At 42.7% G+C, this 23,737-nt stretch overlaps 1 protein-coding gene across 5 annotated transcripts in view; it reads right to left on the reverse strand.

Moving 5' to 3' along the window:
* The window catches only part of srgap1a (SLIT-ROBO Rho GTPase activating protein 1a), an 85,650-nt gene extending 62,652 nt beyond the window's left edge, over positions 1-22,998 (reverse strand). For 2 of the 5 annotated variants that reach the window (XM_067589185.1, XM_067589184.1), the window contains exon 1: positions 22,251-22,996. In XM_067589185.1, the coding sequence (XP_067445286.1) occupies positions 22,251-22,314 (64 nt within the window). In that variant the 5' untranslated portion in view covers positions 22,315-22,996. Of the gene's footprint in view, positions 1-22,250 lie in introns of all 5 variants that reach the window. The other 3 variants (XR_010928367.1, XM_067589181.1, XM_067589183.1) reach the window with 3 other exon arrangements.
* Positions 22,999-23,737: the final 739 nt, after the last annotated feature.

The raw sequence follows: 23,737 nt of genomic DNA on the forward strand, positions 1-23,737 counted from the left end.
CCCTACATGATAAGTATATTCCAAATACTCATAGTTTAGTCATCGTGTTGTAGCCTCCTCAGAGGTAATGTATTAATTGAATTATTGGCGATGCAAGGATATTAGGAGCATACCGAGTATGCAGATCAAAGGCAGAGAGAAGGATTAACACAGTGAAAAATCACCCATGTGTCTTTGTGAAATATGTGGGACTACTCACTGGGCTAGTTTGTAAACTACTGTTGTTAGCTGCCAAACCGCTAACACTCTAGCCAGCTGGTCTAGAGCTAGTCAGACACACTTGGTCTCCGGAGCATCTTTCTTTTTTTCCTCTGTACTGGGCCATTTACTCCCTTTTGGCATTTTGTTCTCTGGATTCTACATTATTTCATTTCAACAAAAAAAAAGAGTTAATGAAGGGGGAAAAGGTTATCTCGGGTAGCAAGCTTGCCAATTGTCTGTTAGGAAGCTAGTTAGCCCATGAAACAATAAGTTTACACAGTTTACGCAAACCATTCCTCTTTTACGGAGCAAAAAATAAGCTAATCACCCATTATAGCTTTCTTCATTTTGGAATCTCCGGCCCTCTGTTCCCTAAGAGGTTAACACTGTCAAGACAGCTTGCTATTGGTCAATGGCACAATGTCAAAGTTCATCAAAGCTGCCAAAAATCAGTATAAATTCACTTCACACCCTTGAGCGAATCCACTAATCGCAACAATCCAAATGCAATGAATTGATTTCACCACAAAATGTTAACAATTCAAAGACTGATGTGATCAGGCCTTGATACTTCAGAAGTTGTTTGAATAGTTTCCATGGGCATTTGGTCTTTTCTGTTGCTGTAACTCTGGGTCGCCGTTGGAATTCTTTTGTAGCTGCTGTGAGTCAAAGCTGACTACAGATGCTGTCCTCTGCGAAGGAGCAAGCACATTTCAGACATATTTTAAGCCTATACGGGGCGAGAATTTGATACTCAAAAAATAGATTTTCAGCAGACTCTCCTTAACAAAACAGGGGATAAAATGATCGACTCACCTCCACTTAAACGCTTCACGCAGTGGTAGAATGTGGACACGCAACTCTAAAGATGGGAAGTGGTTACATCTGTGTGGCTCAACATCAGAGAAAATGGAATTTGTGCGAAATACATTGATCTCTTTCAGTCTCTTGGCCAGACCTCACCCACTTTTCTCATTCATCTCTACACCATACCCAGCTGCTCTGTCTGCTGCCCTAAAGGGACCAGTGTGGGAGCTTGTGTATGAAAGAAAGAAGAGAGAAAGAGGGATAAAAAAAAAAATCTGTATACTGAAAACCAGTCCGGGCAAAAGCCCTCAGCATGTTTTAATTTAAAGGCTAGCCCATACACTGAAGTTTGAAAAACTATACTGGGCAGAGTATGAACAGCTCGGATGTAAACTTTTTCAACTTTTCCGAATGAAAAATGACACCTCGCCTTGCATATGGCCTGCCTTTGTGCTTTTGTTTGGGGATATTAGTGATGGGAGAGATAAAGGGGCTAAAGCTCATATGTCAAGACAGCCTCTCATTCTCAACAAAACTAACCTCAGGCAAAAGACTTGGCTGGGCAAGCCTATAGCTCTTACAGTTGGGATGTTTGTTTGGGGTAACAATACTATGAAAATTCTGTGGTCAGACAGCTGAAGAGATAAATGCCATTTAAAAAGGGTGCCACACCAGAAACATCTGGAACCGAGGCGCGCAAGCTTTCATCTATAGGAATATTTACTTCCCCTCGCAGAAACCAAATAGAAACCGAAGCATGCTAGCAGGGACCTGAATAATACAAACACTGAAAGATGAACCTTAAGAATGGCAGAGCAGTTATGTGGCCTGCGGTGATAAGCGTTTGAAGGAGGGGTTGTTTCTAAGAGACTGTGGATATATTCCCTCCTCGTGGGCCCCAAGGAGGCGGGAAGGAGAGAAAAGAGAGACAGAGAGTGCATATAAACGAATAGCTGCACAATAAGACTCCTCACCTACGCACCTGCATGCACCCTCAACACAAACAGGTTGACTTTAGACTGTGCACCTGTGTGGGGCTTGAGTCCATTACATTTTGCAGGTGTGCAGAACAGACGGCTGAGACATTTCCAGAGGGGGAGACGGATCCATATGACAGCTTTGTCACTTTCACCTTCTTTGCCCTCAGTTCCTGAATCTCCTGTGTGTGTATGTCCTGACCTCTGCTCTCCACCCGTCTCCCTCGGCTGCACACTGGACAGTTTAGTCTCAGGTCATGTTTTGTCAGCAGTCTCTGATGGTGCTCAGAGTGCTTGTGGTCTGCTCTCCAACACTGATGCTTATTCCTGTCTGTAGGTCATCAGTGCATTTACTGACTTCAGTGAGACAGCAGTGCACACAAATTTACAGTAAAGCAACCAATTATTATTTATATTATTGCTTTATCTATTCATCATGGTTTTTTAATGAAGCAAAGTCTATAAAATACAGAAAATGCTTTTTAAAAACAGTCCAAACTCTCAAAATATTCACTTTACACTGATACAAAAAAGTAGCTAACATTTGAGTAGCTGAAAACAGTGAAATGTGTGATATTTTTGCTTGAAAAAAAAAAAAAAAGTATGCATATCTATTTATCTCCACACTGCCTGTTTGCTTACCTGTCTCTATTGTCCATCCACCTGTTTGTCTCTATCCAGACGATCTACATAGCTGCTGTCCTACGCCATCTGTCTGTCTCTCTGTCCAGCTGTCTATTTACCCGATGTGTTTGTACATCTGCCTTCCTTCACAGTATGCACACCTCTATTTTAAAGGCCTGCTCTTTTGTCTGTCTTCCCACACAGCAACGTGGAGACACAAGAGCTGGGCAGGGACCAGGATCGGTGGCCCGGAGCCAGCTGGACCCGCTGCCAGCTCGGATGACAACATGTTCCCGCAGACGGGACACCATGGCACCGTTGGGCCAGAGGAAAGTATAGTGGGGAAGAGATGACAGTACATAGCTACAGCTGAGGTGTCAATGACAGAGACGGACCACCCAGCTAACGCACCACCAAACAATAAGAGAAAAAGAGTCATGGATCATAAACAAAACTCTTAATTTGATCCAACAGACTCTCCATTTTTTTTTACCATGAATTGCACAACAATAACTGGATACAGACCTAACCCTGATTTTTTTTTTTTTTTAGTTATGTGTGTGTCTGTGTCTGTGTGTGTGCACTCAACTTCCCTTGAACCTTGACCTACTGAAAACTGCATCCCAAGAATCAAAGCCAAGCAACTCAACTCAATTCAGGGTTTCAAGTTCAGGGATTTGTCTGAGCTTAAGGCAGAAGGTCCACTGAAAAAGCACAATGCAAGCAAATATGATGAACAAGAGATTAAGAACATAGTGTATTTGTATTCATTCAAGTGCAGAGTATTCTAATCATTCAGGTTAGAAAGGCTTGCTGGCTCAGGAGCTTGGAAAACCAGTCCCAATGTTACTGAGGTCTCTGTTAAAGCCCCCCCGAGTCTCCCTTATTCTACACACCTTCTCCATAAAAACAGCCTGCCTCCATGACTCCCTTCAGACTCTTCAGAAAGGTTTAGGCCCTTAATGTAATTTTAGCGGACGGCTCTCCTAGATGAATTCTACATATAACCACAGAAGAGGAAGGGGAAACACACCTGGGGGCTATTTTTCATTCTCCCTTTCTTGTTCAAATGTTTCATCTTTCGTCTTAATGAAAACAAATACCAGCAAAAAAAAAAAAAAAAAAAAAAAAAAAAAATGGCCGGTAATATTAGCTTAATCCGTCTTTTCATGACTCCAAGAAAAAAAAAGATCAGTAGATGAAGGGAGACTGTGAACTTCAAAAATATGTTAATGCAGGAGCAGCTTTAAGAACACAAACAAAAACACAAACACCAGACAGCAGTGAAGTAACGAGGAAGCTCCTAATGGTTTGTGCTTTAATCAAGGTTTGTCCTGCAGACACGCTCTCCATCATTACTCTCTCGACCCGACCGGTTGAGGCAGATGGTCGCCCACCTAGAGCCCGGTTTTGCTCGAGGTTTCTTCCCATTAAGGGAGTTTTTCCTTGTCGCTGCCGCCTGGTGGTTGCTAATGGGGGAATGTTGGGTCTCTGTGAACTAAAGAGTAAGGGCCTAGACCTGCTCTATATGAAAAGAGCCCTGAGATAACTTCTGGTGTAATTTGTTAAGACTGAGGCTGAAGCTGCACATTACTGACGAAAAGTTAGTATCCTCACCAGCTGATGATGAGGATCAGCAGTGTTCATGAACAGACAGTTAGTCATAGTATCACAGTACAGTGTTACAAATAAAAACACATTGAAATGTTTTTCCTTCCTTCCTAGATAACCCTTGGATGGTTTGGATGCTTACTACAGAAAAACATACTTGGACTCACAAAACACTGGTTATATTTATGCTTTAATGTTTGTATTTTCAAACAATATCCTTTACTTTTACGAGAAAAAAAATTTGAGGATGAAGAATAACCAATGAGTTTGGCTGATGTCATGCTGATCCATCCCTTTGCATTTTGCTCTGTTCTTGGTTTAGTACAAGCAAAAAAAAAAAAAAAAGACACCACCCTCTAAACTCTTCAGACATCAAGCATCACTTTCATTAAAGAAGAGAGAAATCCAGAGCTTGACAAACTACTTGTGCTTAGTTATGGTCACTGTGCTATGATTGGACAATCACTGCTCACCTCAGAGTTTAGCAAACGGTCAATTCCTGACAACATAATGTTAACATATGGAGAACATTTCATCCATAAGCCCACAACGGTCAATGTAGAGTGAGTGAAAAGTAAATCATTGTCAAACACAAGTGTATGTGGTTACTTTCCAACAGTAGGGTGGGAAGAGATTTATCTCAGCTGATATGTTGTTTGATTCCTACTCATTTCTTTCTGTGGTTGGGTCAGTGATTGATGACACCTTCAGGAGTCAGCCAACCAGCACGTGTGTGCCAGAGACAGAAAGAGCAACAGCCAACCTCAATCTTGCAGCGTGGAGTACATTACGACTAACATCACAGGGGTGCACAGCTACCCTGAATTAAGGGCAAAAACCAACATGGGAAACATCAGCCATTCCTTCCTGATTTGTTCTGTATCCACTAAACGGCGAAGAAAAAAAAAACATCATCCTTTGCTCATGTGTTTTCCTTCTCGTTACTGACCACCCCTTGCTGCGCCCCTCCCCTCGCCCCGCCACAAAAAACAGCACCTCACAGGATGTGTGGTTTCTGGGCCTTTGATAGGGTTAAGCCAGTAGAGGAGCTGGAGGGACCGATGAGGAACAACCCTACTATTCAAGACCAGGCCTGTAATTCCAGAGGCAAGGACATGTGCTGCAAAGCACGCTGGGGGAGAGAGCGAGGGAGCAAGAGAAGCAGAGAGGGGAGGCAGAAATGGTATGAGGCCGGTTATTAGTTGGAAAAGTGTTAAAGAGGAGGACTGAGGGCTCCACTATCTCATGAGCCAGAAGTAGGCAACACAAAGTAAACTTTCCGACAAAAAAGGAAGAGTGGCTCACATTTTGTTGTCAGGCCTTCAAGCTCTGTATACAGTAAAAACTGTTCCTGGACCAACTCTGGCCTCTTTCATATTATTATATTGTTATTTTAAGTAAACTGAAACCTGCTTCAGATGTATCAGAGATAGGTCAAGTGGCACCAGAAAGGACAAATCCATGATTTAAAAAAAGGACAAAGACAATAAAGGCGACGCAAATAGACAAAAGCATCATACAGACATGTTCTTAATGGACAGAACATTTCACTGGTGGGAAAAGAAAGTTAGCACGACTGCACAGTGTCAGTGTTCATTCCACAACAAACAATGGAGTCTTTTCTCAATTGTACACAAAAGCTTCCATCTGTTGCTTTTTTCTCGGCCTCATCTGTAAATCGAAGGATTGTTTTGGTAGACTTTTTTTTTTTTCTTGTCCCTCTTTGCTTCATCTTGGTTATCTCCCACTTCAAACAAAATAGAAAAAAAAAATATCCCCAAATTCAATTTAGGCTTTACATTTGCTAACAAGACTCTTAAAAAAAAAAAAAAAAGCTGGAACCCATGAACCAGACTTTCAAAACTTATAATCAGTTCCAGCGTCCTGCTCAGATATTCCCGGGACAAGTTTTTTAAGAGACAAGGCTACTTTCAAGGTCAAAAAAGATGGATAACACGTCTTATCTGCAAAAGAGCAGCTGGCTGAGACAAAGCTTAAAGTTTATACTATCACTCTACGCACACACACACACCACACACACAGACACACATGCTCATTCAGCATAGTCTAAAAATACTTTTACAAACCCAACTGTGTCTACACACAGGCAGTATTGATTACTAGGGTAATGCCTTTAAATTAGAGTCCAAGTAGCACACAGCGTCCTTGTGTGCTAGCCTCGTGAGTGCTAGTAGGATGTATAAATGTTTGTTTAGCGTCATGCTCTGTGTGTGTGTGTGTGTGTGTGTCTGCCGCTCCCATCTGTCATCATTTCAATCTTTCTGTGCGAGTAAATGATGCTACATTTGACCAAAAAGGGTTTGCAGGTCATGAGAAGTTCTACAATAGTGAGGAGTTCTATGAGACAGAAATCACATGAATAATGCATAAATGAGCAGAAGTACTGCAGAAAAAAATGCAACACGGCAACATCAACAGACTGTAGGAAAATGTTCTTAGTTCAGTCGAGTAAACTCTTGGCCTTGGAACAACAGTTTATAGGTAGCTGACCATAAACGGCATGACAAAGAGATGGCATAAAGATAAAAGCTCTCGCTACCAGTGGCAACAGGGGCAATGGAAGAAAAGCACTCTAGCATAAGGAGGCATTTATGCTCCTATTTTAAACTTTTCTGTGTATGGGCTGAAAACAGTGTGTACAAAAAGCAGAAACTTCCCTCAAACTCCTCTGAGGAAAAACAGTTCATCTTTTCCCACCTGGTGCTCAGAGTTGTGACAGCTGAAATAATCCACTGGTGGAGATGGCTTCAGCCTCGTGTAAACATAGTCACTTTGGGGAATGTGGAGTGTGATCTCTTTGCACGAACGGTAGAGTGATATAAGAGTTGTCCTTCAAAAAGGTGCTAGAATATACAGTCTTCATTAAACGTAGAGTTTTTGAGATGTCTGAGTGTTATTGAGACTAGAATGAAGCAAACACTTAAGACTGCTGCAGTTCTCTATACTGAGGACATTAATAGAGGTGTTCAAACGTGCTTCATTAAAACTTAACACTAAAGGAGAGAGTTTGCCTGCTAATGTTCACAGTGCTGAATCAAAACACCTCAGTCAGCTTAACGTTTGCTGTCTATTAATATCTTTGTCATAGAGAATCAAGTCGAACTAACAACTACTACTTTCGTCTCAGTGCGGTTGACAAATAGCTAAAGCAATCTATTTACTTTAGTAATGGGAATGACTCCTTTGTGTATTGCAGAAAAATGTTCTCAGTCTAAGCTGAGCATCATTTCGCTATCCTGACGTGGTCATCTCTGAGCACAGCTGATGACATCAGCTCTAAAAGGGACATGGGGGAGCAGAGTAAAAGCAGATCAAACACCTGATGTATCTGGACAGCTGGTGTCCCGTGAGGAGGATAAGAGAGTTGGGAGCCAAGGTCTCTGAGGCCAACTGAGTCCGATCAAGTCCGCCTGCTATTTCCTCTATTCATCTTTCTCACTCTCTTGACCTCAGTTTGATTAAAAGAAGGGACTTTTAATACATAGTGTAATGGGATTATTGTCCGTTGTAATTAGATTGTCTGTTGTTCTGGTCGATTATATATCAATCTTCTTCAACTGATTTTTTTCCCCCCCAATTGACAGTGCTAGCATATCCTTTTAATATTTCTTCTGCTTTTCTAATTGAGTGAGGATGTTTTGGAGAGCGCCCTGTTCAAGCCCCTTTGAGGGATTTTGCACCTCTCATCACATTTTTCTGTTGTCTCTGTGTACATCAATATGAGTCTTTTGCAAATGTGTAAACAAATCAAAATCAAAAAATCAAAAATCAACAGAAAGGCCTGTGGATGTGCAAACATTTGGTTCTTTTTCAGGATATTTTCTCTGTAAATACAGAAGTAGGAAGTAACCAATGCATTTTCTTGTGCACAGATCCAATATGAAGATTTCTGAGAGGATGAAAAGATCTTTCATCCTTTGGGAGGCTAGAAGAGAAAAACCTGAGAGTTGAGGCGGCATTGACGACAGGCACAGTTTTTGGAGCTGTAAAACCATGAACACACTGAGAACAAATTTGAAATGTGTCAAAATTCATTTTCAGTTGGTAACCACACTTTGGCAGCTATTTGAGCTGAATCAAATCACCTCGACCTTTATAAATACAGTAAGTTTTATGTTTGGAATTCTTTGGGAAGCACCCAAGGAGTTCCAAAGATCTAAACTGCAGATACTATTGCGGGACTGTATCTGCAACTAAATGTGCAGAGAAAGAAAAAAAAAAAAAAGAGAGAGACCACTGACGAGCACATGGTCCATGTATATGTATATGCATACAGTCCACCTGTACAGTCATAAACTTTCAGCTATATGCAGACAATCCATGCAGACGCTCGCAGACACGGGTAGACGCTGAGATTTATATCACGAGGACCTTTGCGGCCACACAAATGTGGAAAGTATTTGAGTTTAAACCATCCCTGATCAGAGACCAAAGCGAAGTATATACCCCTATATTATAAATAACTCTCCTGCCTGAACAAGCACATCAATATGACATGCTTTAAATCCACACTTGGCACGCTTTGGCCTTTAGGCTGACTGGTCACAGGCTGGGGGATTGAGGGCACAGGGTTGGGGCAAAGAGGGTATGTTGGGGGTTTGAGTAATAAAGTGCATTGGTGGGTGCGCTAAAGCTGGGATTGAAGATTGAGGGTAGAGAATTAAGGGCAGGTGGAAGACAGTGGTGGGGGGTTGCCCGAGGGCTGTGGTTTAAGCTGAAAGCCAAATCTGATAGCCTTTATGAATAATGATACCATGCACAATGTCCCATACATACATAACCATGGTCCTTGTTGACCATGGTTATGTATGCACAATCATTCTGTTTAATTTTAAAGGTATTATAATTAGTGGTGTATGCAAACACTGAATGAATACAAATATATATTCAAGCTGATTCCCACCATCAGACATTTGTGAAGGGTCTTTTCCAAAAGCCACGAGAAAACGCCATTGAGATTTTGCCAAGAGCCGAACTTCAAAGTTAAAGCATAATCTAAAATCAAAGAGCTATAATTCTGCTGATATGATACACTGCTACATTTCAACCAAATATGCACACATGCATTTTTAATGGCTGATTAAGAGCTGTAAATGAATCATCAGAGCCAAAGAAAGAGGGACCATCTTAAGCCTGCAGTCATTATCATTTTATTATCATGCAAGTTTCAAACGTTCCCAAAATCGAACAAAATATTAAGTAGAACTCCGTGTTTCTTGAGCTGCGACTAACCAAACTGACAGCTCAAAGCAAACTTTAAAAGAGAGAGAGAATTTAATGCTGTACTGAAGGATTTGATTTTTTTTTTTTTGCTCTGTCTGATGCAACAACATCTGTAAGGCCAAAGCCGCACTGCGAGGGCATAATAATGAGGCTGCCTTGATCGAGACAGCCCGCTGCAGTGCAGCTGAGTTTAGTGGTTTAAACTGAGGCGTGGATAAATATTTGCTCTACATTCCTCTCCCCCCAAACATTAAAAAGGATCATTTCGTCAATTTTCAACCTTATCTCTAGCTATCAGAATTAGGGATGGAGTATGAAAAACGCCTGCTGTTGTTGCCGATGTTCTCTGTGTCTCAGGAGCACAGCTGCAAAATCTGTTGTTCTTCTGGCACCGGCGTCGTCATTTGACGGGGTGTGCTGTAGATGCCACTCAAAAACAGAACTTCCTTGTTCTCTTCGGTTGTATTGCAAACTAGCTACATTTCCAACAGCAAAAAAGGCATCCCATAATATGAGTGCAGAGGATGTTATGGACGAGGATACATTTCACAGTGTTTTGGCTGACTCGGATATTCTGCCGTATTTATTGGAGCCAGAGTATACAGCCGAAGAAATGCAGTGCAGAGAGGTCGAGGCTGTGGCTGCATTTTGAGGGAGGAAGCTTGTGCGCAATGCATCCTGGTACATGTAGGCACTGCTGGTAGGGCTCCACGAGTGGGAAAACTCAGCTTTCTCGGTCGATATAGCACACACTGAGGAAGTTATTGCTTCACTTGACTACAATTACTATCAACACTGATTGGACATCCACATTAAATGTGACACCTAACAAAGGAAATTTAAGAAAAGGGGAGCACGAAGGAGGAGGATAATGACATGTTTATGTCAGATTGAGAGCTACTCACTCAAACACGTGAGCAACAGAGCACATTTCTCAACTCTCAGTTGTACCAACACTTGATATAACAGAGGTCTCATTTTTATCTGAAACATAAATTTGGACGTGTAACTTTTTAACTTGTAGCTAAAATATGTTGCTTTTTGCCATGACACAAGAAAAAGGAGACAAACACAAGCAAGTTACAATAACTGCATGAATAATTCAATAATGCTGATATTTACCAATGTTTTTATTAGCTATGTGTTTAGCAGAGAACATTTTGCCACTGAGAAATTCCTCATCACTGAAAACCTCATGTAACGGGGGATTTTTGCAAGCCGAGTAACTTACTAATGAGTGGAAGCATAATATACTGTAAGTAGTTCAATCTTTATTAGGTCTTTTTCCTCACTCAGCATTACTTTAGAAGACGTAGCTGTACTTCAAATCACATCCTAATCTTTCCCCTCACTCAGGTTTCAGATTGAGTGACCCAACCGCATCCCGTACTGCCGCCTGAGGCCCAATCAGTCCCCTTGTCACAGTCCTGGTCACAGCCAGCAGGGGTGATTTCTAACAAGGTATCTGAAGTGAAAGCCAAGCCGCAGAGAATGAGGAAGTCCACAATGACCGCCCCCTTCCTCACAGGGCAGAGGCTAACATGACTAACTTCAACACTTACACACACACACACACACACACACACATACACACACACACACACAGAAGACGAGAAAATGAGGAGGCTTCACAAAAACCTCATTTCCAGATAATTACAGTGGAAGCCAATACGGAGGAAGTGACAGAGGGTTACGTGTTGTTATCTCCTCCGACCTACCCTGAGGGAAGCTTTAACGGCCAATCCTCCCCCACTTTCCTAAGTACCAGTGACGGACTCTGAGAGCAGTTTCTCAGGAGCTGAGATGACATGTCTTCTACTTTAAAGATGTCCATCAGAACATCTCATTAAAAGCCTCTGTCATCTTCCCTGCGCGAACACAAACTTGACTGGACTGGACAGGTGAAACCGAACGCCGGTTTTGCCCGCAGGAGGCAACACCACACAGATCCGCCCAACGCTTTCGGATTACCATAAGAGATCTGAGCCGAGCGCGGCCAGAGGATGGGATCGACCTCTGGGCAGCTGCTCAGAGTGCGAGAGCGGGGGACAAAGAGGGAGGAAGAAGAAAAGAACAGACAGATCAGCTTTCACTGCTCTTTGTTTCTCTACACTATAGCGAGCAAGACTGGGGCTTTCTCTTTTCTGTCTCCCACAGAGCTGGGAGATAGAGGCCACCCTTTCGTGAGCGTGTGTGTGTGTGTGTGTGTGTGTGTGTGAGAGAGACAACGGTCCAGTCATGCATGTGCCACACACCCAGCCAGGTTGCCATGCATCACACACCTCTGACACGCCATTAACCAGGACAAATCACAGGACCCCAGGGGAGATGGTAGCTTCCTCCACATTGCCTGATTAAAAAGTGAGATATATGAGGCATGTCCACAGTGTCTGTGGCCATGCTAAAGCAGCTGACTGAGCAAGTGTATGCAGACCCACACACACACACACTGCTGACATTTTTGAATTGTTCTAAACATATTCCCAAGCGACAATGGTGCTTCAGCAATTTCTGTCAGCCTGCTCTCAGAGCAGATCATAATCTATAATTAAGAGGGAGATAAAAAGTGTCCTCTATACTATTTTCTTAATGACCATTTGTGTCAGATAGACTACTTAGGGTTATGAGAAAAGGGGCAGAGCAGTACAGAATCACACTCATTCTATTTCCAGACCGGTTTGATCTAAAAAACTAACTTTGCTTTGCAGCCCATGCCACTCCTATTAAACTATAATAAAATGGGCTGTCAGGAGTCTGCAGGGACTTCTTGCAGAGAGGAATGTGCTCCACTTCATCCTAACCTAAAAAAAAAAAAAAATCCCCCAGAAACAGATATGACACGACTAAGATTTCCAAGAACTCAGTTGCAGCTACATGCGGTGCTACTGTGCTTTGCCAGGCCGGTTCCTTAACAGGATTTCTTCACACAGACATCACTGAAACAATCAGTAGATGGAAATATGATAACAGAAGCATTAAATTACTTTTTTAAGTGCAAGTTTAGTTTCTAAGTGTGCTGTGGAAAAATACTAACAGCTTGTTTCCACCACAAGAACTTTTCCAATGGTCCAGGAACCATTGAAAGACCTCAAGAACCTCACCTGTGTTTCAACCAGAGTGACCAGGGACTAAATTGAGTTCCTCTGCTATAGTTTCCTTAAAAAAGTAGCTGATTTGGGGGCAGTACTTTCTAATGATCCAAGAATGAGCAAATCAGAGACAGCAGCTATCAAGAGAGCTAGCCAGTGAACGAAAGAAACAGAACTTCATTTGCCGATTGTTTCATCACAGTTACGTACTAAAGCAAAAGTAAAAAAGAAACATAAAACACTACCCTACTTTCAGTATCCTTTTCCATCTCTGCATGTCCCCAATATATCTGTTCATTACTTTCATTCAAACATCAAAGTCGCTCCACAGTATATACAAAGAACAGCATGACTGTTTCTTCTTCCTTCTGTGTGAAAATTGCGTCGTAAAAATCATTTTTTGAATCCGTCAACAGACTAGTTTTCCTAACCTTCACAGATCTTCACGTGTACTGACAATCCAAACAGTAATGAGCAAAGCTTTAGTTCCTGTAGCTTCATATCTCCTGAAACTATTTGGGCAAAAGGGGCTTTTATTTCCAGGAAAAGGTGTGCCAGTTAATAGTTACTTTGCAGTACGCAGTATAAATGTGAAAAACATGGGATTGAAGACTCATTAATTATTCATTTGAATGGTCATTGGGTATCCGCCATCCCTGCTGTCGGCACACCCATCCAATAGGACAGAGGAGGGAGTTGGCAGAGCTGAGGACTCGGGTCAAGGAGCAGAGGTCAGAGGTTTGGTGACCAGAGTGTCAAGTTGTCCTGGACAAAGGGCCGCCAGTAGGGGTTCAGTGAGAGGACAGAGACAAGGGGCAGCACAGACAGAAAATGAATACCACAAGTTGCATGTCAGTAGCATTTCACTTAAATTCTATTATTAATTAGACTGCTGTGTGTGTGAATGTGTAACTGTGCTAGAAATAGTTGATGACTCAGGTGGATTCTTTTCTTTCATCTGACGGTAAACCACAGGCAAGAGGAGGATACGAAGAAAACATCCGCTGTTTCATCTATTGCATAATAACCGCATGACTTCAGGTCTCATGACAATAAAATAATTGTGTTATTTATGGAAACTGTTGACCAGTGTTGCATAGCAGCAAGGAGAGTTTTCAGGAGAACTAAAAGCTTCACAAATGCATCGAAAGATAAAAAAAAGGAAACTATAAATACAAATTCATGTGTCACCTTCAGTTTATTTCACTGTTTAAAATGATCTGTTAGCCATGGAGGAAATCTCTTTGAGAAGGGGGCATAACACAACCAATGAGAAGGACAGAAACTTTCATCATGTGTGACCACTGGAAGCGGGACACAACGAGCAGCGGAAGAACACGGCTGACAGATCTTTATCCGAAAATGGCTCTTTTTTTCTTTTTTTTTTTTGAAATTTCCGAGCACCCCTCGTATCCTCGAACCACAGCTATGGTTTCGGTTTCCATCTCGGGGGAGGGTGGAGGAGAGTTCAGGCTGAAGCTCACAAGACCTGCCCCGGGGCTGCTCAGACACCAGTCGTGGCTGCACACTCGGCCCTGGCTGGCCTCCTCCCGCAGTAACCCACAATGAGCCTTTATTGTGAGGCTGATAAACTGAGACCATGGGAAACTCTTCCCAGCTCCTCACTGCACTACGAAAAACAGACCGCATGCACCGAGAGAAGCAGAAACAGAGGGAGAGGTGACCACATGAAACAGTGAAGAACATTTTGGGGGTGTCCGCAGCAGCCAGACTGCATTATATTTTCAAATTAAACAGAGCCGGCTTCTTGGCTTGAAGCTATTATCAATCAGCCTTACAGACACAAAAAGGGGAAGAAGCCTTTAGTTGACATTTCATTGACCGCTGCTTTTTATAATACTATCCCCCCCCCCAAAAAAACTTCTCCTTAAGGCAGTCAGCCAATATGGCAGCCGTCCCTCAAGGGGTGGTCTTTGGTTATTGATTAGGGGGGCAGTTGCCTCAAAGGCTGCTTCCCTCGGGTCATAAGGTCAAGACAGAAGAAAGGAAAACGGGGGGGAGGGGACAAGGAGGAGTCACGAGATCAGTAAATTAAACTTGTGTTCATCAGTGTTGAGGGTGAATGGGAGAGAGATGACGGCAGAGGGTGGAGGGGAGAACTGTTTGGAAGAGATAGTGTGTGAAATTTTACACTTCATGTAAACTGTGATTTTTTGCTTCACATTTATCAGACCCAAAAGGATCTGAGGTTTGTGTGTGTGTGTGTGTGTGTGTATGTGTGTGGTGTGATGACTGAGGCCAGAAACTAGTGACTTTACAGTGGCTTTGGAAAAAAATGTGATGCAGTTTGCAGCATTTTGGGTTATTCTGCAAGAAATTGTGGCAGATGTAGCGCTGGGGACAAAATTTCAAGCTCTCATGAGAACAAGTCTTTTCTTTTTCCTACGACACGGAAAGTCGCTAATGTGATTGGCCTGTCTTAGTCAGGTGCTGGAAATATGACTAGCCATTTGATGGACGCAGACAAGGCTTGACTTGCTGCTGGGTTTGTTATTCCTGCCAAACATTTGATTGTTTTGAATTGCATTATTTCAGGAACACTGGGAAGACTGCCAACTAAAGGCAGTCGGAAGTAGAGAGACATACACGCACAAGTTAAGGCCCAGGATCAGATAAGGTGAACACAATGCTACAGTTGTTACTAAAGAGACTCCACATTTCAGGGTGTTTTTTTTTTTTTTATATAAAGGCATTTCTTATCACTTTAGGTTTGGGTTTGTTTATGTCTCAGTGCTCTAATGAAGTCAAAATATCACACAGAACCAGATCTCCTTCCATGCAAAAAAGTGGAACAAAGGTGGGAGTTCTTAGTTTACTCATTTTTCAAATAAAAAAGCCAAATTGCAGCTTATGTATTAACTCCTTTTCTGTTTTTAGATTACTGTAAACTAAATATCTTTGGGTTTCGGACAAGATATTTCAAAATGTGGGATCGCAGTGGCACTAAAAGACTGAGTCAGCAGTCCACTGTGACTGATTGAATGTAACGAATTGCAGAAACACACATTTTTTATAGTCGGATTGACAGACAATCTTTAATGTGGATCAGTCACTTCATGGTCAATACATGATTCACTTCATAAGGTCAGTATCAGTATCGCTGCATGCCTAGTAATTCAAAAACCTGATAAGTAAGCCAGCTGGTAATATAGCTATGCTTACTGCAATTACAAACTTAACGTGAGTAAAATGACCTGATTATGGTGTTAAAATGCCTGTTTCAGTAATCAAAGATCTGCCTTGCATAATCAAATTAGCGGAGCGCATGTAGCCTATAAGCAGTGAGTGACTATGACGCCTCTCTCTGAGCACATCAGTAATTGATCTGATGAGTTAATAACTCAGTAGCAATGGAAGTTTTTACAAAGGAAAAAAGTATTTACCTATCCATAAAAAAGTATTCTGCTTAAACAAACACTGAGCACTGTGAGTCTTTGCCACTGGGAGTAGATGGATGACTGTACAACTCAACCATAGTTCCCAGGAGGTTGATTCAAGACCTGTGTACCTGAGCCGAGCAGCAAACCCCAGCTTGTGGACAGATTGTTGTGGCCTGTCAAACCTTTGACACAGCAAAAGGGGGAAGCTAAAGTGACAGATGTCACATTGTTTAAGTGAAGACAGGAAACAAGAACCAGCAAGACACTTCACTTATAGCATGATTGCACTCATCTTAAAAAGCTTTCGGCACCGCTAAATGCATAAACGGCTTACAACCGGCAGACGAATCTGTTGAACACACACAGACGCAGATTAAAACAAGTCAACCAAGTCGGAGCTTATATGACCTCCGCCTTCACTTATTCCTGCACTGACCTCACACCATCCTTTCCCATCCCCCAATCTCCTTCCCCCTAATCCAGTCCTACTGGGAGGCAGGCAGCAGCATGGCCTGATGGTCAAACTGTGTCTGTCTGCCTGACTGTCTGTCCATCTGCTTGGGGCCCAGCAGTGGTTGAAAGGAATTAAAGTTGTCCAGAAAGTAGCCAAAATCTCTCCCAAATCCTCCTTCAGCCCTCCCTTTTATGTCACTTTTTCCCCCCTTCGGTTTTAATTCCTCTGTCGTACTTTCTCTCTGAGCGTGGTCCAATTCCATTAACACCCTGTACCTTCTATTAGCTAATGCAGTGGAGCTACACACTGAATCTCATCCAGCTCATTACCAGCCACTCCGCACCCACACAGGGATCCTTCTCCCTGCCTAGTGGGGGGAGTCGAATCCGGATCCAGTATTCGGAAACACACAAATAGTGGGTTTTTACGAATATTTATTTCGTACAAATATTTCTTAAATTATTTGTTTTCCAGAGGAAAAAAATAAAATCAAATAACGCGCAGGTCGAGACTCGTAGCATAGCGAGGTTACCGCTGTCTCCTCATGGATGTATAAATAGCTGCAGGTCTGTGTGTTTGGCAGAGCTGAGCTTTAGCAGCATGGTTAGCGTAGTTGTACATGGTCCAGGGTTTGACACCCGATGTGGGAACCCTCCTTCGCAAAATGGTCTACTGAAAAACACTTACTTTAACACTTTAATATCCTAAAGTTATACGTGTAACGAAAAAGAAAAACAGGATTGTTACGCCCATTTCCACTTTTATTTGAATACAAATACAAATAATTTTGCTGCCTCAACAAATACAGATACAAATACTGGGCTCTCTGTACATCCCTAGCTCCAACACCACCAACAGAGAGATGGGGCAGAGAATAGCAGCAGAACGTTGCACGTGCAGCAACTTGGTCAAAAGAATGATACACTTATTTCTCAGTCTCTGCATGATTCATTCACAGGTAGAACAGCCTCAGTCAGCGTCACACTGCAGTGGGTTTGATTGGATCCTTTCTGGGAAGAAACTGAATTCACCAGTGTCAGTTACAACTGGAGACAATACACCAAGGTTCTTGTTTTGTCTTCAATTGCAACAGTGCCACTTGAATTTCAGTTCTTTGGTTCAGGGATGCGGGGGCATGGATAGGGGTTGGTTTTTGAGGGGGAGGTGAGGGGTCGGAGGGCTGCAGCAATGTCCCACTAGCCTTTGTGGCTTCATTGAAAAGCACAGCAGGGAAAGTGAAGCCTTGCTTGTGCTCAGCAGAGTTTATTAAAACTGCAAAAAGGGTGAGTGGCCACAGATGGTCCTGTCAATAACCATTCACCCACTCATGCATGCTGGTGCACAAGCACCAACGCCACACCCTGTGCCATACCACAAAGTGGAAATGCACTAGAGACACGCACACAGTTATAGACGGAGGGGTAGTGAAAACAGATGGTAAGTGTGTGAATGGTGTGCGACACTCTGAAGAAGTGCTCCAAGAGGCGTTGGGATTCCATTAGTCTCTCAACCTCTAACCTCCATCAACACCTCTGAGAAGCTGTTAGGACAGAGATATCGGCTGACCAGCATGAGCTAAAACTTAGCTAACTGTTGCAGCAAGTGTAAAATAGTTAAATCTGCTACTTGACATAACATATTATGGCTGTTTGGATTAATTAATGTACTTTGGCTATTGAAAACAGCAGTGGTTCACATGTTATTAGTCATTCACCTTCCGGTATCCTATTTTACTACTACTACTACTACTACTACTACTACTACTACTACTACTAACACATCTCCGGATGACTGTACATACAAAGAGAGGCACTCCATCATGTGGCTTCAGCATGGTGTTAATGGGACAAAATGTGACCAGTCACATTTTGTCAGGTCAGGTTATAGTGACAGCTCCGCACATCCTCCCCAACTCACAACTGACAGTGTTTGGTAATGAGGAAGGCAAAGGTGACATAAGGACACAGAGGTCTGACAATTGCCTTCATTTTCATAATCATTCTATTCTCAAAAGGGAGTCAATTCATAAATCTGTGGAAAGATTTTAATCACTAGTGATTCTGATAATCAATACATTGTGTAAGTTGCTGGTTTTGGCAAAAGTTTCATATATAACAAAACAAGCGATTTGAAGATGCCGCTTTTGGCTCTGTGATCTTTATTTGTCATTACTTTTTCATTTTTAGCAAATACATAATCAGTTAAAACAATAATCAGTAAATTACAAATCAGTTATGACATGGGGAACATCAACATACAGCAGCTTTAGTTAAGTATTCTGACCTAAAATGATTATGTTTAATATTGAATGTAATGTTGGTGCATGAAAACACTGAACTGCAACTGAATTGTTTGTCTTTCTTCCCCTGCAGAGACTGTTTGCTGAAGGACTCTAAAGCATTGCCAGTGTTTTATCATCTAAAAATGTGTTTTTTTTTTGAGTGAGATGAGCCACAGGTACAGTGAAGAGCCTTCTTTAAATAAAGAGCAGGCAGCTTCAGCACACCATCATCATCATCTGGTGACACATTGTGTAACGGACAATGATCAACACATACGTATTAATCTTCTGCCGTACGATTGGACAGCATTATTTCCCACTATTACTACTGTACATAAACAAAGAACTCTTAACCGCCAGACAAATATTATCATTTTGAAAGATAATCACAGCCATACCACCTCAGTTCAGCTTCCTCCCTTTAATCCCCCTGCATACAAACATGAGCAGACCACTCTCTTTGAGTATGCAGAGGGGCTTGGCTCTGATTTCAAACAGCAGTGAACGCAGGTCAAAGGGGGCAGCCTTTATGATGATCTGGGAGAGAACCCCTGTCAGAGGCTCAAGGGGTCCTGCCATCAGAGTCACGACCCCCAAGTCACAAACAGCGAGCCATAGCCTGACATCAAACCGACACTTTGCCCAAGACAAAACAGGGGAGAGAGTTGCTATGCCCTGTTCCACCCGTCCACAGAAACAGAGGCACACACACAGAATGCCGACATACCCACAACCTTCCCCTCGCTGGTTTAAAATGACTTCAATTGACTGTGACCGATGTGCACTATAAAGCACAAACAAATTCCACTGTCTTAACCCAATCTTCTTAATGTTTTTTTTTTTGTTTTTCCAAAACAAGCCCAGCCTTGGTGTGCATATCGACTCAACAATTAGCAAGAATTAAATCCCAATGCTAGAGAGCTTTTTCAGTAACAGCACAGTTTCCCTGAATGGCCTAAATGACATCCATTTTCATTTCATCTGTGGGAGGCTATTGGAGGGTAGGCTACTTAAGAAGTGAATGTCAGCTGAATGACAAGTCGGGCCTGAGAACAGTAGCGTTAGCCATTGTGGGGAAGCTTGCAGGCAGACATGAAACACCTCACATCTACCAACTTGAATAACAATCACAATCTGCACACTGTCGCTATCATGACTTTGATCAATACTAACAGAGTATAGGAATAAAAAATGATTTGAAAAATACAAAAAAAAAAGAGGACTGTAACACTAAATATGCATAACTGCTGGATAGCTGGATGATGGCAGACGGTGCACACGTCCCCTGTCACAATCAGGACAGAGGCTTCAGGCTATGGTTCAATGCGTAAGGTGATGCACAACTGGCCGCCAGACATGTGGAAATACTGTGGAAATTAGACCAGTTTTTACACTGTGAGACAAAGCAGATGCGGAGCAGAGGATCATGCATCAGCTCAGGCTGTTTCCTAGGCTGCTTGTTGTTCTACTTCTTGAGTAATCAGTGTCTGTTCAACAGACTCTGCCTCTGGCTATCACAGCTCCACTGCAGATGTGATCCCACTCATTATCACGCCAAACTCTCAACTCATAAAAACACTTTACAGCTGCAAGATCAGGAGCTACGCTGAAACAGAATACTTAATGTTGACTTAACACTTATTACTAAGCATTTTCTTCCACTGCTAACTAACCACTCGTATCTTAGCTGTATCCAAGCTGACAGCTATTTTTCCAAAACAAACAGGGTCTGCATTTGCAGTAGTCATCTGACCTACCAAAGACTCTCATTGTTATGCTTGCCAATGAGCATAAACACACTAAGTTTTGCAGACATGAATATGCTGTGCATGAAAATATGAAAGATAATGTTTTTCCGTGGCTAATTAGTGAATTAAACTACAGCCGAGTGATAATTTGTCAATGGTAAATGGAACACAAAAGATGAAAAAAATGTCTTTGTCCAAGAAAACAAATTTGAATTGAATTCAAACTGAATACCCGCAGGTTATTTGCCATGCAAAAAGAACAAGTACAGTTCTTTATGCAAACAGTTGAGCACAACCTGTGTGTATCAACTCTCACCAATGAAATATTTACAGTCCATGACAAGCCTCCATGCATTAGCCTCAGAACTGAAATCTGCATCTTCTGAAATATAACTTCACACTGATTTACTGAGGCTCCGGTGGTCCAATCTAGCAACAGCTATACTCAACAGCATCAGGTTGTAGTTATTACTCCGCTGGGTTCTGCATGACAAATGGGAGGGCTTTGTCATCTCTTGTTCAGCATCCCCTATGACTGTGCATCATCCACTATTATAGGCCGAAAGCCCTTAGTCATCCTCACAGGGAGAAGGAGGGGTGCTGAACATTTCTTGCAAATGAGAGCTTCTACTCAGGAACATGCAATCTTGTAATTCCTCAAGTAGCACTGCCCCCGACCCCCGCTAACCTCCCCCCCTCCCCTCCCCTCCCACCCTTCTCTCTCTGGATTTAAGGTTGGCTACAGGGACCTGAATAGGTGGTATTTCAGCATGCTAACGGCGCTGAAGAAAAGAGCTGGTTGGCTAGGGGCCAAATCCCCATGGTTACCCTGGAGCAGCAACTGCCTCTTTCCTGTGTTGGTCTGTCTGGGAATAAGCTACCTCTACTCTGCATGTGTGGGGAGGCTTTAAGGAGACAGAGGAGACAAGATAAGTTAGGGTGGCATCATTGTGGAGTCTTGCACACCTCTAAAATCATCTACCTAAGATCAAGGCACATAGCAGTGAGTGTGTCATTGCGACATTAAGAGGGAAACGGAGACGGTACAGTAGTGTACATAAGGGCCCCAAGCCGCGAGCACCAGCTCTTCTTGAGTGCCCCTGAGCAATACACTGAATCTTCACACAGGTGTTCTGTCTGAACTTGTGCTCCTCCTTTCTTCAGTTGCATAATCCTGCTGTGGGAGCAATGCGGTAAATACAAAGTCTCACACGACTCAGTCACCAGCCTTAATGGTAACAGGTTGCTGAACACATCAGCTTAACATAAAAAAGGCACCAAACCAACTCAACAGTGAGATGTGAGATGGACCAAGGTTGGAACGTGCCTGAACATACAATCTGAACTCAGCAGGCTATATCTAGGAAAGATAGTGATATCTTTTCAAGGCTACTGGTGAATCTGTGGAGCACTTTCACTGGCTTTCACATGCAAAACTACCAAACAAAAGCCCCCGCTGAACTCAATTAACAATCTTTTTAGTTTGCTAATTAAGTTCATCCCCCTTTCAATGCATAAAACTCTTTCAATCCGACCAAGCCTGTAAAGTCATATCACAATAATGCAAGTTATATGAGGATTTTGGTGTTTTGGGCTTCATGTGTGCTTCTTTGCCTTGCAGTAAAACCCTACTAGTGGTCAAGTATTTCCAACTTTTTCTTTTTTTTTCCTCCCCAATGTATCACACCATATCACTAGCTATGACTCATTGGCAAGCAGTGATGAACTAGCCTGGTCCCAATTAGTCCCTTCCCGTCCTCCCGGTGGCTCCAACCACCACATTTTCCAAGCGAAACATGTCACTCTCCCTCACCTTTTACTTGACTCTCGTACTCCGCGATGATTTCTTTATCCTTTTTGAACCTCGGCGTGGACATTTTCTGGCTGCTAGTGTCCGGAGCTTGTTGTAAACTTCTTCTTGTCAACAAGGGGGGATCCTACAGCAGCCGACGCATCCCACACACAGGACGAAAAAAAAAGGAAGCGCGAGATAAAAAAAAAAAAAATGACACTATGAACGGATTTAACTTTGCAACAAGCTCGACTTGGAGCAAGAAGAAAACGTTTAGTCCTTCATTGTTCCTCTTCCTTCGGGATAAGCGGTGTATGTACAAGCAGGGCCAATGCGCAATCCTGCTGCGACCAATGGATCCACTCAACTAGTAGAGCAGCTCAACAGCACTGCTGCTACCACAGGAGGAGAAGAAAAAAACAATCACGCAAGTTTCAGAGCTCTCCGCCGTATCCACTGCTCTGGAAAGTAGTGCCAACAAGCCAGCCGGAGCGCATTAAAGTCGACTTCAATGTGTGCGCTTTTTGGTAGTGGTTTCCAGTTTGGACTCGCGCGCGCTCACACACACACGCACGCACGCACGCTTCAACACACACATATACACACACTATCACCCCCTTTGGTCGTTCGCTCTCTCCCTCGACGGTTTTCTCCCCCCCAAACTCCCGGCAGGCTCAGAGGCAGACAGGGCAGGCCGACGGCAGCACACAGCAGCTGGAGCCAGGCAGGGAGAGGAGAGGAAGGAGAGGGAGGGATCTGCACACACACATATACACACACATACACACACACACGCACGCACACACACACCCAGACGCAGCTAGTGGACACCAGTGGACTGACACTCTGCTCCCAAATCTGCAGGGTGTTTTTTTTATATATATATATATTTATTTATATTAGTCAGCTGTTGGAACAGACTAACCTTCACAGTGTGACTACAGGCTTCTGCAATTTAAAAAGTAATAATGAATGGAGTAAATATGCATGAGACATATTTTGGATGATTTCAGATAAACACAGACCCCTCCAAAATGTTTTTATGACATAAAACTTTTATCATTTGTCCACAAACAGAAATCCCATTACCTCACTGAAGAAATCTGGAAATGTAATCTACTCTCGTCTCTCTCATTGAAAAATTCAGAATCAATGAATGTGCAGATGTTGTTCATTTCAAAAGTTTAAATGAATGAGACTAGATTTTAGTTTGCTACTTCACTGAAAAGTCCATTGTCAGTATATACGCACAGGAGGTCTCAGTTTCCACATCACTCTTGTGTCCGGACTTGTGATGTCACAAAAGCAGGCTCGTTGGTACACATCTTAAACTGAGATTTAAGGTGGGAACAGATAAACTTTCCCCCTTCAGCAGGTGAATTCGAAAACATTCTCCTAGTTTTACACTCCGCACGAGCACATTTTTGCACTGTGAAGCTCAAACATCCAAGTGAAGTAACAATAGGCAAAACACATTTTTGAGTAGAAGGGGACTTTAAGTATTTGTA

This window comes from Thunnus thynnus, chromosome 5 (genome assembly GCF_963924715.1).
Source record: "Thunnus thynnus chromosome 5, fThuThy2.1, whole genome shotgun sequence".
NCBI classification, from domain to species: Eukaryota; Metazoa; Chordata; class Actinopteri; order Scombriformes; family Scombridae; genus Thunnus; species Thunnus thynnus.